Source organism: Rhinopithecus roxellana, chromosome 1 (assembly GCF_007565055.1).
Source record: "Rhinopithecus roxellana isolate Shanxi Qingling chromosome 1, ASM756505v1, whole genome shotgun sequence".
NCBI classification, from domain to species: domain Eukaryota; kingdom Metazoa; phylum Chordata; class Mammalia; order Primates; family Cercopithecidae; genus Rhinopithecus; species Rhinopithecus roxellana.
Window position 1 is genome coordinate 157786995 of NC_044549.1, and position 20007 is coordinate 157807001.

General features: G+C 41.2%; 1 protein-coding gene across 1 annotated transcript in view; it reads right to left on the reverse strand.

Moving 5' to 3' along the window:
- STT3B (STT3 oligosaccharyltransferase complex catalytic subunit B) overlaps positions 1-4201 on the reverse strand; it is a 104630-nt gene extending 100429 nt beyond the window's left edge. Inside the window, exon 1 of the mRNA XM_010354467.2 lies at positions 3826-4201. Within this exon, the coding sequence (XP_010352769.2) occupies positions 3826-4127 (302 nt within the window). The 5' untranslated portion in view covers positions 4128-4201. The remainder of the gene's footprint in view (positions 1-3825) is intronic.
- Positions 4202-20007: the final 15806 nt, after the last annotated feature.

Here is a 20007-nt window from a genome sequence, read left to right on the forward strand (position 1 = left end):
TGTTCCAAAGGTTTATCACTCCTTTGAAAACGTATCTATACTAATTAACCAATTTATACCATAGTTTCTTTGGAAAAATTGCATTCTAAGCTCCAACCCTAAATTGCAACTTTCTGCCCAGCAAAAAGGCATCTGCTGCATTTTTGCTAACTATAGCCAAAACCTAAGGCTCAGAGAATTCTCTCTAGGGAGAACCCACTTTATAACCTGCGTTGGCAGGAAAAAAAGACAGCTCTCACATAGGGAACTTCATTGCTTCTATGGGAAAGGCTACCACAATTTAACAAGATAATGGATAAGGAAAAGGTATCTGGCTATAATAAAGTAAAAGTATTATCAGTTACAATAAAAATATGTAGAAAACACATTTTGCTCCAGATAAAACGGTATAGTTAAGTACTGTTAAAGTGGTTGATTAATCAAATGTTTGGCAAGTACAGAAAACATATTTCCAAACTGCTTCCTCCTATCTGTTCAACTCAGCTGATAAGGGAGGCATTACTAAAGTGAAGTCAAATTGTTACCAAAAATGTTGTTAAATTCTAAAGTGCAGTGTATTTCAATAAATAAATCACACACCACCCCTCACGACAACTGGTAAGATATATAAAATAACTTGGGTGACAAATTTAAAAAACAAGTACAACTCTGTGGTGAGAAGTCACTTTCAGCAGCTACCTTGAGTCTTTTACACAATTTAAGAACTACTGTAAAATTTAAAGAAATAGCTCACAGGGAAAGTAAACCCTTCACTTAAAACGACTTTCAGAAATGAAACCAGTGATAGAGATATGGAAAAAGAGGTCAGGGAAGGTATGAGCAGGCCAGAATAAATTGGTTTGTGGACGCACAGCCTGAGGGTAACATTTAAATATTATTAAAGGTCTGGGTCATTGCTATATGATATGATGGTGATCTGAGCAACTCCCAAACTAGAAACACTAGAGTGTTCACCTACAGACCAGTTGAAGTGTTGCGACTATTAGCAGCTATAGAAGAAAACTAAATATTTAAAAGCCCAAAAAAGCTTTAAAAAGCCCAAAGTAATAATGGCAGGCAATCTACACATCCCCCTCCTTTTAACCTTTTCAGAAAGAATGACTGTAAGAATTAGGTAAGAATGAATGAGATGCCTAACTACTTGAGATCTTCAAAAGACAGAAAAAAAAAACAAAAAGTAAACAAGGTACTTTTTTTTTTTGTCTGAAACCTGATTCTCTCATTAAGTCACCTGAATTAGACGTTAGATTCATATTGACAAATCTCCATTCATGGTAAGGCATAGGGACATTCCATTATTCTGTAAATCTCCTTACTACTAAGCAGGATTATCTAACATTATGAATATAAACATTTAATTAAGAATAAATGTCAATATTAAAACTATATGCAGAATACCTAAGGTAGCTCTTTAAAACAGAGATATATACTTTCAAATGGTACAAATTTAGCTAAATGATAATGTGTCAGAAATACGTTTTCATATATTAAAAAAAATGAAGCAAAAATATTTTCTTTTTTGAGACGGAATTTCGCTCTTTCTTGCCCAGGCTGGAGTGCAGTGGCGCGATCTCGGCTCACTGCAACCTCCGCCTCCCGGGTTCGATCGATTCTCCTGCCTCAGCCTCCCGAGTAGCTGGGATTACAGGCACCTGCGCCACGCCTGGCTAATTTTCGTATTTTTAGTGGGGGGGGAGGGGGCTTCACCATGTTGGCCAGGCTGGTCTCGAACTCCTGATCTCAGGTGATCCGCTCGCCTTGGCCTCCCGAAGTGCTGGGATTACAGGTGTGAGCTACTGCGCCCAGCCAAACATATTTTCATGTGCATGAAAAAGAGTTATGCTCTCCAAGTATATTGTTGAAACTGGAAAAAGAAAACTTTTAATTCTTGACTACACTAAAATAAAGTTAAAATTAAAATTAAAAATAAAAAAATTAACCACTTTATCTGTTGAGCAACCCAATAAGGCTTTTCATTACTGCATTACTCAATTTTAGTGGGGATCTTTGGCTGACTTGATGCAGATTTCTAATCTTATAAAGACAAAACTCTCATCATTAGTTGTGAATTTTTCTACAATCTTTAATTTCAGCCCCAGAGTTACTATTAAACAGTACTTAGCCTTCCATTTTTAAAAATGTTACTATGGAAATATTCACAATTTTGTTACCTGAAATGTTTGGTCAACCATGCATTTCTGCTATTTTAATCTGAAAAGAGAACTTTCTCTTTTCATATTGTCCAGTAATTGCTAGCTTTCATTTTCTGGTTCCAATTTCATTTTTATCTAATTTGGCTAAGTGTTTCAAAATAAGACCACCTAATATTGTGTCAATAGCCTTCACGAGTATTCTTAGGCTCATTAACAGTCCACAGTAATGTATTTTCTTCTGTGATTGCACGTTAAAAGAAGGTTATTTTTTTAAAACTAGCGTTAGAAAACAAAATCAAAACTTCTAAAATGTAATGAAAACATTTCACGGAAGATTGTCACAGTAATTAACTGATCTAAATTGAATTGCCCATGAGTGGGCCCCTCTGGTGTTCAATAGATGCTGCAGTATCAATTTTTCTCACCTTAACAGCACAACTTAAATCTGGTATATTACTATACAGGTAAGTCACCCCCCGCCCCCGAACATTTATTATCTATATAGTTAGTAACTCTCAAAAAAGAGTCTCTCTCTTTGTATTTCAAATGATAAAACAAATATCCTGAAATTTAATTAGGTCTAACCGTGAGAAAGTAAGATTAACTCAAGGCTGACAGGTCAACAAGATACACCAGTTTAAAAGGCATACTCTCAGGGGGAAAAAATCCTAACTCGAGTTGGGCAAGTTGCGAAAAAAAGTTAAAGCAATCTTCCCATCTAGATAATTCACAGACCAACGTAGTGTCTAAGTTAGCTAGTGCTGTTAAGAGTGGGGTTATGTGCAACTTCGATATTATAATCTAGGACTCCCATCACTGTGGTAGTGTTTGCTCTTATCCACAAACCTTCCTGCAGACCAATAAAGGAATTAATGTAATGCTTTCAGATGTTGTGCATAACACACTAAGGGTGACAGTAGCTAAGAGAGTAAGGATCTTGTTCTAAAAAGCAACCCAAGACGAGAGTGGAACAGTAAGCAGCTGAGTGCACTTAAGAGCTCTGAAAAAAGCCACTCTTTAAAATACCTAATGATAAATAAATAAGAGTAGCTAGCTTTCAGATCACTTTCAGGGATATTATTTCCTTCCCTCCAACACGCCACTCACTCTCCTTTTCCCTTCTCGTATGAGTGCAAAAAAAGAAACAGTAAAAGCGTAAAACTGCCAAGGGTGAGCAGTCGGGGTTCCAGCACATCTGGACCCACCTCCGGCGGCAACAGGGCAGCCCCCTGGCCAATTCCGTCTGAACTAGCAAAAACGCGCCCGCAAACATGAAAGAACGCGAAAGCAGCGGGCGAGGAGGGCGGGGAATCCGCCGAGAGTCCGCGGAGGAGCTGCTACCTGCCGGCTCCTGGCGTGGCGGGTCCGGACTCAGCGACTAAAGCCGGCTGCGAGGGGCTCACCCACACTCCTGGCAGTCGTCGCACTAGCCTGGCCGAGGGTCAACGTTTCGCTCCCGGACCCCGACGCCCCGCCTCAGGCTGCTCAGGGCAAACTTCGCCCACGGGCAGGGGGCGCGCCCGGAGCTCCCGGACCCGCGCCCGCCTCAGCCAGGACGCGAGAGGGGCTCGGCGGCGTCGCGGGGCCAAGTCGAGGAGAACCGCGGCGGGCAGAGGAGCGGGTCCCGGTTTCCCGCGGGCCGCGGGCGGGGGAGGGGCGGCGGGGCACTTACCACGGGTCGAACTCGTGGATGATGCTTTCGAAGCGGATGACGGCGAAGAGGCGGGAGCTGAAGCCAGCAAGCCAGGCCAGGAAGAGGATGGTGAAGGAGAGCAGCGACTGCCACCCAGCCGGCTGCGACAGCCCCCCGGACAGCCCCGCGGGGGCCGGCTTCGGCGGCGCCGCGCCGCCAGCCTTGTGCGCGCACTGGGCCCCGGGCCCGTGCCGGCTGTTCCCCAGGGCCATGAGGCCACTCCACGGGGACGAGTTGAGGGACGACTTATGCTTGCTCTCCGGGGCCGAGGGCTCCGCCATGTTGTGCCCCGGCGGCGGGTCTAGCTCTCCTCCTCCGCCGCCGCCGCCGCCGCCTGGTGCGAGGGGTGCTGGGCGGGGACCCGGAGGAGGAGGAGGAGGAGGAAGAAAAAGGAGGAGGAGGGAAGAGCTCTGCGCGCTCCCGCCCTCAGCGCCGCGAGGCCGGGGGACTGGGGGTGGAGGAAGCGGCGGCGGGGAGTCTCCGCCTCAGCAGCGGCCGCGAACGCCGCTCTCTCAACCCAGATGGCCCCTGCGCCCCACTAGCCATCCGTATCCCCAGTGCAGCTGCGGCGGCGGCGAAAGCCGACGGGACGAGGGCGCCAGAGAAGCAGCAGCAGACGGAGGCGGCACCACGGCTCTAAGAAGCAATGACATTCCCTCTCTCGCCCGCCGCCCGCCCAGCCGAGAGGAGCAGGGGGAGGAGCCCCCTGGAGTCCGGGCGGAGCTCAACCAACCTCTGACTCCGCCCCCGGCCCGACAGGAACTGGCCCCTCCGCCTGTCACAAAGCGACAGGTCCGTTAGGGGGCGGGCCCAGAACCGCGGCGCCCACCAATAGGGGCTCGAGCTAGGGCGGTGCTCGACCCAACCGTCTCCCCCTTCCCCTCCCCCTCCCGGCCTCGCGCCCATTCGCCCGGAGCGGCCGAGCTGCGCGGCTACGGCTTCATTGTCAGTTGAAAGACGCGGTTTCGCGCGCCTCTGCGGTCGGCGAGGAAGGGTACTAGGCGGCTCCGCTAGGTTCATGGAGCAGAGCTGGGCCGAGGGGCGGGAACTACGGAGCAGCCTCGGTCAAACTCGGCTTAAAGGAGGCTAAGAGCGCCGCACCGACCAGCAGGACGCTCGCGGGCTCTCCGCGGTCGTGACTTTTAACCCGCTTTGCGCGGAGCCCCCACCACGTGACGGACGCGCAGGCGCATTACCATAGCCCTCGGCGCGTGGGTCTGGCCGAGGGGCTCTGCCGCCCGCGGCGCTCCTTGCCTGGCGCTGCGAGTGAGCCCGCGGTGGCAGTGATATGGCCTGCCCTGCTCCCTGTACTCCACGTCCCGCCTCCGGCTTCTGCGGCCGCGGGAATCCGAGAATGTGAGCGAAGACAAGTTTTCCGACACCGGAAACTGGTTGGAGCCGGCAAGCGCGCCCCTAGCTCCGGCAGGCAAAATGCGACCTTCTGTCGCCCTTTGTCGTTTGTACTCCGTATTGCAAAAGAACTGTATGTTCACTGGAAATATGGGAAAATGCAGAAATGCAGTAACGGATGCATACATTCCGTCGAATGAGTGAAACTAACTTACCCTGGACGTTAAGCTGTTTCCAGTTCTCACTTTACTAAATAACAGAACGAAGATTCTCGTGCACGAATTTCTGCACGTCTACCTTGTATTTTTATACCTTCCATTCCTTTCCCCACGTCCCTCCTCATCCGCTAAAATAAAGTATTACCAGATAAACTGAGGGCAAAATGAGCTTAAACTAAGTGAGGTAGTGGGGAGACTTGAATTGCTCTGATATAAACCCCATGGAAAGTACGGAGCTTTCGGCGTAATCGGTGCTCAGTAAATACTTGTTCATGTCAATTCACAGCTAATTGTACATTTTATTAGGTAAGTAACTCTGGATATTAACGGGCATATTAGTGTAAAACTATAAAGGCCCTGAATTATTTTCTTAGGTGATTCAGATTTTTCTCTTTAAACTACAAATCGTGTTTCAATATTAATAGAGGTCTTTTCAAAATGTTAGATAAGTGAACTAGTTATTTTGAGGTAGCTCTTTGAAAGTAAGGCAACTCCAGCTACCCTTTTAACCTGCTAAGTGGTTACGTTTTGTCTTGTTTCCTTAAAAAAACCGTAGATAGTCTTATTAAGGAAAGAATGAAAAGGTTTCCAGAAATAGATTTTCCCACCAACAATTTAATAGTCGACATTTATTGAACATCTACATTTTAAGGAGAATTAGGATAAAATATTAACTGCCTCTGTTACACAGAGAAGGAGGACATGCTTTTCCTTGTAGCCCAAACGGTGATGCTGAAATGACAGCAAAGGATTTTTGTCTGTGTTCCCTGAACCAAAGTTTTATCAGCCTGAAATAAAATTTGTGTTTTAATTTGTTTGGATATTTCTATTTTATTGTCTTTGTGTATCTATTCCCTATTAAGTTCTACGTTATCTTCTTTTGGCTTCCTGTTTTGGCTGTTTAATGGCCATAGGCCTGGTCTGAAAAGTGACAAGGCTTAGTTCTAGCCTAAGTCTTCAAGGCTAAGTTCTAGTCTATGGTTGCTTACTAGTCATGTAGCATTGGACATGTCTCCTGCATGGGTTGCCCTTTCTGCTGTTAAAGTCAGTTGTTAATATTAAAAAAGATAGCTTATCTGAAAGCATTTTAGGAAATTGCTAAGGAACGTGCAAATACAAGGTAGTGGTAAAGGTAAAAAATATGAAAACCCTTTGATTTTTGATCTTCATTTATTAACTCATTCATTCAGCAAGTATATATTGAACTCCTTTATGCCAACCACTGTGAGTGAACTGGGATGCATTGGGATTCAGCTAGGAACAGGAGAGACATGGCTCCTACTCTCACAGAGTTCACCAGCCAGCCCTAGGAAGGGAGGTATTAACCAAATCATCACATGGTTCAGGACCAAAATGCAGGGTGACAAACACTGGAAGACAGGCACGTGGGGAATTTGATCTACATGAGAAGGATGACAAACATTACCCTGAGGAAGCAGCACTGGGGGTGATGATGAATGGACTAGGAGAAGGATAATGGAACACGTTATGTAGACAGAGAAACACATGCAAAGGCTTCTCAGTGGGACGGGAGGCATACAAGGAACCCAGAAAAGTGGCTGGAACACAGACAGTGGGACAAGGTGGAGTAGGAGTCAAAGGAATGGTCAGATAGTGTAGGTCCTTTTAAGAGGTGTTTTTTGCTTCATTTTAACTTCAGAATATTGAGAAGCCATAAAGGGTTTTAAGCAGCATGTGGTGTATTTGAGATAGAGGGAGAGAGTTGATCAGATGTGTGTTTTGAAAAGATTACTAAGGCTGCAATGTGAAAAGCATTTTGGAGAGGAGACCAGTAAGAGATCTCATATCTACCTGAGAATTCGGAGGTTACTTTTGTGAGGTATATGCTATTGTGGAACCACTAGAGAACCCATAAAAATAAATTGCAGCATTGTGAATTCTCAATTTCTAGCCTATCAACGTGGAAAAATGGTTTACAGTTTGTGCAAGAAGCTTGAATGTGTTTGCCTCTTTGCACTTGAGGTTCTTAATCCTGCTAGGTGCTTGTAACATCCTCCTGAGTTCAAATCTCTCAGGAGTCAGATAGTCAGACACTGTGCGTGCAACATGATGAGCAGAGTGGTGTGGAATCAGAGGCCCAGCTTCCAGGGGAAGGGAGTATTTGAGCTGAAACTTGAGGGATGAGCAGAAGTTCACAAGACACACCAGGAAGAGGGATAGGGGATTCCAAAAAGGAACACGGAAGTCCTTCAAATTAATACACAAAGTTTAATATTAATGAAGGTGCATTGGGAGATGAACCTGAAAGAGAGCTAAGAACCAGATTATCAAGGACTTGTCTGCCTGGTAAAGGAGTTTAAATATTCTGTAAGCAGCTGGGACTCATTGAAACATTTTGAACAACAATAACATGATCAGACTTGGCTGATGGAAGGAAAAAAAATGACAGTAGTATGAAAGATGTACTAGAAGGGGTGAGAGTAGAAGGAGATAAATAAGGAAGCATTTACAGAAGTTTAAGCAAGAGAATTAGGTACGAAAACTGGGACAGACAGTAGGGCCCAGAGAGGAAAGGACAGATAGGAGAGGTATCAAGAGGGTAGAGTCCAGAAATTGGTGATTGGGGTAAAATAAAAGTAGGGTGTAGGACAAATCTGGAGTTTCTGGTTTGGTTATTTGGATGGAAAGTGATGTCTCAGAAATACGGAGCAAAGGACAAGCAACAGATTTGGAGGGAAGAGGATCAAATCAGCTTCGGACATGTGATGTTTTAGGTCCCTGTAGGACACCCAAGGGTAACAGACCCTTAAAGAGATGTGATGCTCAGGAGGAAGGGTTTTCTGGGAATAAAGGCTTGGGACTCCATGGCTATGGGTGAAATTTTGCTGGAATCAAAGTTATAGACAAGGAGCGAAGGGTTGAGGATAGAGCCCTAAGGACCTCCCAAATTTTGATGTGCCTATAGGAAGCCCAAGATAGAGCAATCAAAGAGAAAAAAGCACCAGCAGAGAGTGTGATGTCCCAGCAGTGAAGAAAGGGAAATAAAGTGAAATCAGAAGTAACACAAGGTACAGAGAAAGGGAGTGTGACACAGCTGAAAAGTGTACCTTTCTTTTGGCAACCAGGAGTTCACCAATTACTTTAGCAAGGTCAATTTTAGTGGAGTCATAGGGGCAGAAACCAGATGGCAGCAGGTGAGAAGGGATCAGTGGCAAGAGATGTGCAGGCAGGGAATGTATACCACCTTTTCTAAAAGTCTGGTTTCAAAAGCACAGACAGAATCACCAAATCAGACCAAAAAAAAAAAAAAAAAAAAAAAAAAAAATTATGATCTGCAGTCCCTAGCATTTCTCACAGTGATCAAGAAAAGATTTAAGTGCCTGTAATGTGTCCCAGGAATGACACAGGTCGGAGAGTTGGTTTCATTCTTCCTAGAGAAACACAAACAACATGACATCTACGCTTGTACCAGACACACCACACTAGGGGTTGCCACAGTCTGTCACATAATTGACATTTGCAAATATCTAGAGCAGAGATGCACTGTCACATTTTATCTTTATTGCTACCATTGAAACAACACCACACCCTAGTCTTAAGATTCTAGATCACATATAGCAAATTAATTTTCTATTTTAGTACTTCTGAAAATTCACATTTCTATGCCCACTATCTCATGATTTTCATAAAAGGACATTGTAACAGTGAGGCAAGCATTTGATTTCAAAAAGGGCCAAAGGATAATGCCTTAAATAAATAGAAGTTTATTTTCTCTCATGAAGTGAAATCCAGAGAAAGGTGGTTGCTGGTATGAAGTCACTTGCTCAACAAAGCTTTCCACTTTTTCTGTCTTTATACTCTTTGCTGGATTCTTGGATGTCATTTTCACCCCCTTTTATGCTGTCCTTTGCATTGCATAGCAGAAGCTGAGGAGTACTTTTCCCACATTCTTTTCTCATATGACTCCATGTTACTTTGTCAGTGAGGGGAGCTCAGTGGACAAAAAAGACAGGATTTCAGATAGAAAAGAAAGAATGGACAAATGTAAGATTTACACATCTTTTTGGCTGGTGTGAGAACCACTTACATAATTGTCATTGACTAAGACAATTTTGGGGAGCTTTTTGGAGATTATTGAGAACTGGAGCAGTTTCCTAGAGAACTTCTGAGAGCTCCCTGCTTTAGTCCTTCAGGCTCAAGTTTTCAAAGTCTTCTTCATTGACCTTGACCTTCAGGCAACAACTTCCCTTATTTTTATTCCCTATGGTCTTTCAACATTAGGGTAAGTAATCATTCTTGATTAAACCTTTTATTCCTCAAGTACCTAGAGTATCTCTGTTTTCCTGATTGAACCTAGTAATACACTTTCAGTTCACTTAGTGTATTGGTTTTCACTCTTGATTATTGCCTCACTATTGTAAGATAGCTGCTGCAGTCCCAGACATCACATCAGCACTTGAAGCAGAAGGTTAGGAGACAGGAAGATGCCAATCACATGTGTCTTCCTTTTTTAAGAAAAACATTTTCCCAGAAATTATTTTAGCACACTTTCTCTTAGATCATATTGGCACCACCACCTCTCATGACCATATTGACTTTATATTGCTCTAAGTTTACAGCTTCATTTCTTTAGGCATGCCTGATTTTCCTGAGAGCACAAGCAAAAGTCCTGAAATTGGTTTCCAGTGGCTCTGACTAGTCTGTCTTAGATCATGTGCCAATTCCTGTTTTTTACTTTGGGACGGAGTCTCAGCCTGTCTCCCAGGCTGGAGTGCAATGACATGATCTCAGCTCACTGCAACCGCTGCTTCCCAGATTCAAGCAATTCTCCCGCCTCAGCCTCCCGAGTAGCTGGGATTACAGGCACCCACCACCACATCGGGCTAATTTTTGTATTTTTAGTAGAGAAGGATTTTGTCATATTGGCCAGGCTGATCTTGAACTCCTGACCTCAGGTGATCTGTCCACTTTGGCTTCCCAAAGTGCTGAGATTACAGGCGTGAGCCACCACACCCGACCTATACACTGACGCCTGACCAAGTGCCTTTACCAAGAGAATAAGAAACACTCATTGGTTTAAGCCATCCTGGAGAGGATGCACCATAATTAATTCAACCACTAGTGGCTGTTTGGGCTTTTACTGGTCTTGTGCTATTACAAATAAGGCTGTAATTAATAAATTTATGCAGAAGGAATTTTGCCTAAGTGGAATTACCGTAAGGAAAATTTGGTATAGGTATGTCCATTTGTAATTTCAATAGATAAGTTGTTCTCAGTAAGGAGTTGTACCAATTGCATTCCCACAATGTGTGAGAAGCCCATTTCTGAGGGCTCACCAACTGAGTGTGTTAACAAACTGTTGGCTTTTTGCCAACAAATGAGGTACAAACTGGTAGTTTTAATTTGCATTTCCTTTATGCGTAAGGCTAAAGGTACTTATTTAATATTTAAGACAGTCTTTTCACATCCTCAATGAGGCAGAATTGCCATTACTGATTGTATATTCTTAAGCATAATTATTGGAAGAGTATGCTCCTATGTTATGGAAACCATTAACATGTATAGTTTTATTTGCTAGTTGCTCAGAAAATGAGGTCATCTGTATTAAATTCACGCAAATCCGTTCTTGCAAAATAAAAACTCTTCTACTGTTCAATTTAGCATATCCCCTAGATTATCTATTCTAGATCATGTACTTCCTGAAAGTATCTTTGAAGCAATGAAGCAATTTTTAATGATGTATTAAGAAATTCAGATAGAATTTTTTTAAGATAAAGTAATTGCTAGCAAACACCCCCCTGATGGAAAGGGAATTGTTTTATTTAGTTGTAATGTCATTACACTGTGTGCCTTCCTGATGTATAACTAAACTGTCCACTTTTTCCTGAGAGTTTTATAGAAGTAGATGAATAAATAGGTAACTTCAGCAAATGTTTTCTTTCAATGCAGTTTAACTACAATTAGAGTGCTTCAGATATAATACCATCACCTATGCCCATGGATTTGTGTTCGTATTTTTAAAAATTTAATCCAAGCAATCACAGAATCAGTATCTGCACTATATTTTTAAGAGAATTTATTGTTATCTTCTTATGTGGTTGACCATAAAATAAGTCGGTGAAGTTCCAAACAGAAACCTGTAAAACAAAGATTTCAACCTATAGGTGTCAAGAAAACAGAAAATTTGAAATAGGGACTCTCTCTGGCTTAACAAGAGAACTTAATATGTTGAGCTTCAGAATTACACATTTTTAAAAATTCCTCTACTTGTTATTGTTGTAAATTGTTGATATCTCAAATGTTTAATTTTAAATTTGGTTACAATAAATTTTATACTGAAGAAATGTATTCCACTTAATAATTACACAGAATAAATTCATTTACTGAGGAATTAGAAGGGATTTTGTTGGTTATTAAATTAGTGACACAATAAAGAATGGAAGTTGCATTAGCTAGAAGTCATAACAAAGAAAAACACATTATAATTTTAAGAATAAAAACAAAATTAAAAGGAGCTGAAGGGACCTACTTAATACATAATTTAAACGTCTAAAGCATTGGACATGCATATGATTGGGGTGTTATTTCTACTTCTGATTGTGGGGGTTTCTTAGGCCCTTTGAGTTTTCAAAGAACAGAGTTATATTTGGGTCACTGGGTAATGGAGTTTATTTAAAAGGATACACAGAGGAGTAACAGACAGATATCATTGCAGCTGTACAGCCATACATCATAGAAAACGGGAATTTATTGCATACAGCAGTTCTGGTCGCTCAACAAAACTCTACTAAGCCAGCAGCATGACCTGTCATCTTCCCTGCACTCAGCAGCTCCCTACCCCACACCCTGTCCAAACACTTTCTCCAGTGTTCTGCCTTGGTTTCCTTTGTGACTGGCTCTCCTCCCCTAACTCACTCACTAGTGTTCTCCTAGACTCTTAACATAGACTTCCCTCTGGCTCCTACTGCTCTTATTCTGCCAAGAGAATAAGAAACACTCATTGGTTTAAGCCATCCTGGAGTTGAACGGAGTTATATTTGGGTCACTTACTGATTGCCCCCTCTTGAATATCTCTCTGCTTCTTATGAAATCTTTGTGCATCTGTCTTAGATAAGTTTCTTCAGAAGCAGAGCCAGAACTTCTGTGTGATTTGTTAAGGTGAGTTATTAAGGGTTCTCAGGAAACATCAGTGGGGGAGGGAGAAGGTTAACGAGCCAAGCAACGATGCAATCGCAGGCAAAGACCATGGAGAGTCCTTTAGTTTCATCCCAGACTAACACCTCTCAGTCACTGACTAATTGAGGAGATGCATGAGCTTCTAGGCACTTCCAGCTTTCTGGTCATTGGGAAGAAAAGCTCCAGGGAAGGGTACACACAAATGCTTGTGTAATCTGAGGATCTTGGATATGGATGGAACACTGCTTCAGCATTCCTCTCAAATGCAAGTATGACTCAGATTGGAGCTCCCAAGGAGAGAAGATGTGGTTGGGTCAAGAAGTTACCCTCCAGTATAGGGTTCTCTTATTAGGTTGTTATACAGGGTCACTCACTCTATAGGCTAGGAGACATTGGCAGACTTTCAGATCAGGCTAATTTCTCTGGCCTTGTCAGTTGTGGCTAGGGTAATAGGGCCACACGCTGCAATATATGGTCACTTATGTACAATAAGCCTCCAATAGGGGGCTGTGGCTCTGACATCATGCTGAAGCCTCTTAGAAAAGAGCACAGTAACTGGCCTGCATCTTGTCTAGGCTGTTCCTAGACTAGTTTGTTTGCACCTAGATATATACTTGTTACCTTGGTTTTTTGGGGGTGCGAGAGGTTCAAGTGTGTCTTGAAAGTAGCCACCCTCACGCCTGTAATCCTAGCACTTTGGGAGCCCGAGGTGGGTGGATTGCCTGAGTTCAGGAGTTCGAGACCAGCTGGGCAACATAGTGAAACCCCGTCTCTTCTAAAATACAAAAGAAATTAGTTGAGTATGGTGGTGTGCACCTGTAGTCCCAGCTACTTGGGAGACTGAGGCAGGAGAATTGCTTGAACTTGGGAGGGGGAGGTTGCAGTGAGCTGAGATGGCGCCACTGCACTCCAGCCTGGGCGACAGAACGAGACTCCATCTCTCCAAAAAAAAAAAAAAGAAAGAAAGAAAGTAGCCACCAACACTTTTGTTTTGCATAATGAAGAACATACCTTATTATCATTTTTATTAGTTGTTATCATATTCTTTTAAATTCATACCTTTTTAAATTTTCCCCTAAACTTTATTTTAAAATGTATTTTTGAATTTAAATAGCTTTTGGGGTACAAGTGGTTTTTGGTTACATAGATGAATTGTATAGTGGTGGAGTCTAAAATTTAGTGCACTATCACCCAAGTAGTGTACCTTGTACTCAAAATATAGTTTTTTTTTAATCTCTTACCCCCCTCTCACCTTTCCTCTTTCGGAGTCTCCAAAGCCCATTATATTACTCTGCGTGCCTTGTGTACATAGCTTAGCTCCCACTTACAAGTGAGAAAATACAATATTTGGTTTTCCATTCCTTATTTGCTTCACTTAGAATAATGGCCTCCAGCTCCATCCAAGCTGCTTCAAAAGACAGTATTTCATTCTTTTTTTTTTTATGGCTGAGTAATATTCCATTGTGTCCATATACCATATTTTCTTTATCCACTCATTAGTCAATGGGCACTTAGGTTAGTCACCAACTCTTGATCTCAGATTTAATTTTTTTAAATGAATGTTACAGTAATTATTGTTCATGTAAGGGAAAGGGAACCAGTGCTTGATAGTTTCTCATTTAATTAATTTTTTACTACCATATTTCACAAGAGTACAGTAATGCTTACATCATAAATTCTTGGGGTGCTTCCTAAAAATGCTGCTTTTTGGGCCATCTGCTTAGTATGTCTGGGTGTACCCTAAGTACTCTGCATTTTCAGTCAGGATTCCAGATATTTTTCTCAAACTAATGTCAAAGTTTAAGAACCACTGCTTTACAAAGTACGAATTATCGTCTTCAGTTTACTGTGAAGGAAATCAAAGCATTAAAAGACTAAAATATTTACCTGAGGTTACAAAACTAACACCAAAAGTGTCTCAAAGTTGTTTCTCTTAAAAGGAAGTTTCCACTGATGCATTGTTTGCAATATGAAAGTTCACTTGTTTACGAAAATGTTTGCTATCATCTTGAAGCAAATTTCAAGGTGTCTATGACTACATAGTGTCTGTATCTATCATCTCATTTAGTCTAAGTGCAGCTTCCCAGTTGTGTGACTACAAAATCATAATTTGAGTACTTCTACATTACTGCTAGAAGGAAGGACTTGAGTGCAAAGGCAGCAGCTGAGCGAATCTGTAAAATTTAAGGTGAAGGAATTGGTAGAAGAATACTATCAAGTGATTGAACTGGTGGTTCAGCAATTTTGTTCCAGACAGACAGTGTATGTTTGGTTAAGTGCTGAGAGGGTTCAGCACATCATACATATTCCGTCAGGGCCAATATTGCTGTCCTATATGTAGGATAACCTGAGCATGTACAGGGAATCTTGGAGTGTTGCTTTTGATCCAGGTGAGAATGCAGGAATAGGATGGGGCTGAAGGTCGGTCATATCTGACGTATAATGTAGAGCTTGCATGTCTGGACCTGGTTGTATAGAGAAATGGCCATGTTTCTCCATAAAGTATGAATTGAAACATTGGGTAAAGTCATAGCAGTTCTTCACCTCCAAATCCAAAGGTTGGCCTGCTTGCAAAAAGGTGGCGCATAGTCCATAAAAATCTAATTTTCTTGTGTATTTTTGCCCATAAGTCATTCTTCTATGGGAAAGAATTTAGAGATACCTTATGTAACAGGATCTGATGTTCATCCTTGCCTTATCTGAAGCCAGAATCTGCGTTCCTTCCACTAAATTATCCTTTCATTATACGTGTTGTTATGAACTGAACTTTGTCCCACCAAAATTCAAATTTGATGTCCTAATCCCAATATGACTGTATTTGGAGAGAGGCCTTTAAGAAAGTAATTAAGGTCATATGAGGTGATAGGGTAGAGCTCTAATCTGATAGGACTAGTGTCCTCATAAAAACAGCCCAGAGATCTCTCTTTCTCTATTTGCACTACACAGAGGAAAGGCCACAGGAAGATACAGCAAGAAGGCAGCCATCTGCAACCCAAGGAGAGAACCCTTACCAGGAACCAACCAGTTGACACCTTGATCTTGAATTTCCAGTGTCTAGAGCAGTGAGAAAATAAAATTCTTATGTTGAAACCACCTAGTTTGTGGTATACTGCTATTCAGACTGAGTGGACTAATTAATACATGTGCACTGAGTACAGCCTAGGTAATCAATACATTTTTCTTTAGGTCACTTTCTCTATTTTACAATATTCACAAACATTTTTGAAATTGTGAGACCTGAGTCTTATAAGAGTCAGCCAGACTAAATCTAAGAAACTTACTGATACACATATCTCATTTATCTAAGAAACTCAGGAATATAAAAACATTCTCAGAATTCTTACACCTTGAATTATTACTTTACCTATATTTGAAAATCGTTTAGCATATAATGTAATTATTCTATTTCATTCTTATGTACACACATTACATGAACTCGAAGACCACAACTATAACATTTTGGCTGTAGAGAATCTAGTTGAACCCTCATTCTATAAATAACTGAGATGTCCAGAAAGGTTAAGCAGCTTGTGAATGACACATTACTTATAGTGGCCAAACCAGGATTAGAATCCAGTTCTAGTGACTCCTAGTATATCTTGAATGCTTTCCAATTTGCCATGCTAAGTACAATATTGCAAAGGTAATAAATTTTGATTATAAAAAATTTTAGTCTCAAGATACTACAAATTATCAGAGACAGACTACCTGACACTTTAAACTTGAAAGAGAAAGCATTATTTTTAGCATTATTTTATAATAGGGTTGGGTTGTATTAGTCAGCTACTGATACAATAATTAAAATAATTCTGCATAACACAAAACTCCAAAATTTAGTGACTTATCACAACAAGCATTTATTTTCACTCATTGGCCTGTAAGTAGTCTGTGATTCTGCTGGGCTCAGCTGATATCAGGTAGATTCAGCTTTAGGTGTGGACAGAGTTGAGATCTCCTCCATGTATCTCTTCAATTTTCTTGGACCCAGTGGCTATTCAGATCATCCTTGTTTCAGGACGAATGACAGAAGCTCAAGAACCAAGCCAAATCATGCAAACAGATTTTTTTTTTTTTTTTTTTTTTTTTGAGATGGAGTCTCCATGCAAACAGATCTATATCCACATCAATGGGATGGGGCTGTATACACCACCTATTCTCCTGGGAATCATTACAAAGTCTTATGGGAAAGAAGATGGTCGTATAATCCTATTACAGGAGAATGATAAATTGAAAATAATAATCTAGTCTATGAAAAATATTACTTGTTCCTGGTTATTACAATATAGTTTATAAAATACAGTTTATAAAATTCCATGTAGCAAATTTATGAGCCAAAAGTGAGAATAAATTCTAATATGCTGTACACATTCTCTTCTTTAAGATAAAGAAACATAGTATTAATTAAAAGTTCTATATTTCTTGAGCAAAACGTATGTCTCTTCCAAAGAATGCCTGCTTTACTTATATGCAAGACTTTGTTTAAATGGGAGGAAAAGAAATATATTCTGGTTGTAAATTTGTCATTTTGGAAAAATTTTAATTATATAAGTAGTTTTAATGTTTAGGCAAGTAAGCCTAACTGCATTTACCTAATAATGGACTCAACCATTAGATAAAGGAGAGTTCTGAATCCAACAATATGGATCTTGAGGTAATAAAAATAAGAGGCCAATGCAGAGTCCAGGAAGAATGACAGTGGAAAAGCTTTGTAGAGCTCCAAGAATGGGAAGGAATTCTGTACAGACTCATGTGATCTAAATTTTACACCCATCTAGTCAGAATTGGGCACTTTGCTTTTGGGATATGCAAACTTCCCTTCTGACCAAAATCTCATTTAACACTTGATTAAACAAAAAAGTAACTTTTAGCTCACTAAAGTGAAAATCTCCATGTTTGATTTCAGAGGCAGCTTGATTTCGGGGCTCAAACAATGTCACTAGATGCCATTTCTCCATCACAACCATGTGCTTTTATCATTCACCCCCACATTGGCTTTATTCCCAGGCAGGCTCTTCCTTCGTGTCTCAAGATGGCTGCCACATCTCCAACAATTTCAACATCTTATGTTCAAATGAGAAAAAAAAAAATCTAATACCTTTTTTCAGGATTCCCAGCATTCTCATTGCATCTTATTAGCTCTGAGCAGACAGTGTGTTCATCCTTGAACCAATTACTGTGGCAAGGGAAATGAACTGTGATAACTGCCTTAGCCTCAGGTCACGTGCTCTATCTTGGAACTTCACTGGAGCCCTAGCTGGATGGAGCATGTTGGTTGAGAATGGGGGGTGGGGCGCTGTGGGGAAAGAGGATTTCCTATGGGAATTTGAGTTATGGTTAACAAAAGGAATGTGAATGTTAGGTGCCAAAACATATTTATAAAATGGGTGCACATTATAACCTTGTTTACATGTTGTATTAGAAATAATCTTTGGCTGTTTTACAGTTATAAGCAATTTATAGGAACCCAGTAATAAACTCTGCTAAGCAAATGTTGTTCCCATCCTTTAAACACTAAGTTACTTAGGCTGTTCCTTTTTTTTTTTTTTTGGAGACGTTGTCTTGCTCTGTTTCCCATGCTGGAGTTCAGTGGCTTGATCTTGGCTTACTACAACCCTACAAACTTGAGTGATCCCCCCAGACTCAAGTGATCCTCCCACCTCAGCCTCCTGAGTAGCTGGGACTACAGGTACACACCACCACACCCAGCTAATTTTGCTTAGTTTTTATATAAATAAGGTCTCACTATGTTGCCCAGGCTGGTCCCAAACTCCTGAGCTCAAGCGATTCTCCCACCTTGGTCTCCCAAAGTGCTGGAATTACAGGCATGAGCCACCACAGCCAGCCTTGTTTGGTTACTTTTATGAAGTGTAATACTGCATACTTACCATAGCTACTATTTATTGAGCAACTTCTATTTGCCAAGCATACAAAAGCTCTCATTTAATCCTCATATCAACTGCCAGGAGAGTGTCAGTGTCCATATTTCAAAAATAATGAAATGAGGCTGAGAAAGGTGAAGTACCTTTTCAGTGATTACACAGAAAACCTGGTGAAACTTGTGGACTATATTAGATAATATCAGAAACAAACTAGTCTTATTCACCAGTGATTTAACATAACTGAGGTTTCTTTCTTACTCCTAGTTCCTATCCAAGTGGGCTTATGAGGGGCCCTGTTCCATATGAATGGACCTAGGCTGCCTGAGTCTTTACCATCATTTAGCTACACCATCTGAACCAAATAGCTTTCTCAGTCACTGTGACAGATGAACAGAGAACTGAAAATTCACACATTGGCTTTTAAATTCTTCAGTCCAGATGTGGCCTGTTTCACTTCCATTCATAGCCCATTGGACAGACTAATCACATGGGCTCAGCTAATACCATGCCGCCTAGAAAATGCAGGGGAGCACTTGGATATTCAGTGAGCAGTAAAATCACTACTACAGAGACAATCTCAGCTCTTTCTGACTTCAAAATAATTATTCTGTCCATTAGACCCCCATTGCTATATTTGATCTAACCACCTTTGATTTCACTGTTTTGAAGTACCAGTTGTTAAAGATCTTCCTTGACTGTAAAAAACAATACAATGGCAAGAGTAGTGTAATGATTAAGAGCATGGGTCTTAGAACCAGACTTCCTGAGTTCGTATTTTGGTTCTTGTTAAATGCTGTGTGCCTCTGGGTGAGTTACTCAACATCTCTGTGTTTCAGTTTTGCTATCCGTTAAAAATAGTGTCTATATGCCAGGTAATCAGGATTAAATGAGTTCACTGAAATAAAGCATGAGACAGTGCTTAGTACAATGAAAGCTTAATAAATCTTGTAATTATTATTATAGAACCACTTAGGTTTTCACCGATAAAAAGTATTTTTCTTCTGCAAAGTGTAACTTCAGCCAGAAAATTTGGAAACGTGTTCACTAGGTCACAAAGGCAACCGCATGAGAGGGAATAACAGTGCAAACCTGAAACCACTATTGGAAAAACAACTCAAAGGTCATGTTCAATTGAAAGTGGTTTAGCAGTGTGGCCTTTATTGGCAAAAGGAGTGTGTATGTGTGCGTGTATGAGTGTGTATGTGGGCGTGGGTTTTTATTCAAGGTACAAAATGTGGTAAATGTACTAAGGTACATAATGTACATTTTATGTACATAATATATTTGATCTTGTATATTCATGAATCAAGAGAGTAAAACCTAGAACTAGAATATAGATTTTGTTTACTCTTATTTCACACACACACACACACACACACACACACGAAATACAATCTCTTTTTGGCTACTGAAGTCTGAAAACATTGCACAGAAGCCCAATACTTCTTGTACTCTCATTCCTTCTCTTCCAGACACTCTCTCTGGGGAACACCATTTCTCTGTGACTGTGGGCAGGATTAATAAGCACCATTAACTCTTCACTCTGGCCCACAGGGGTGGGGGACTGAAAATAGTCT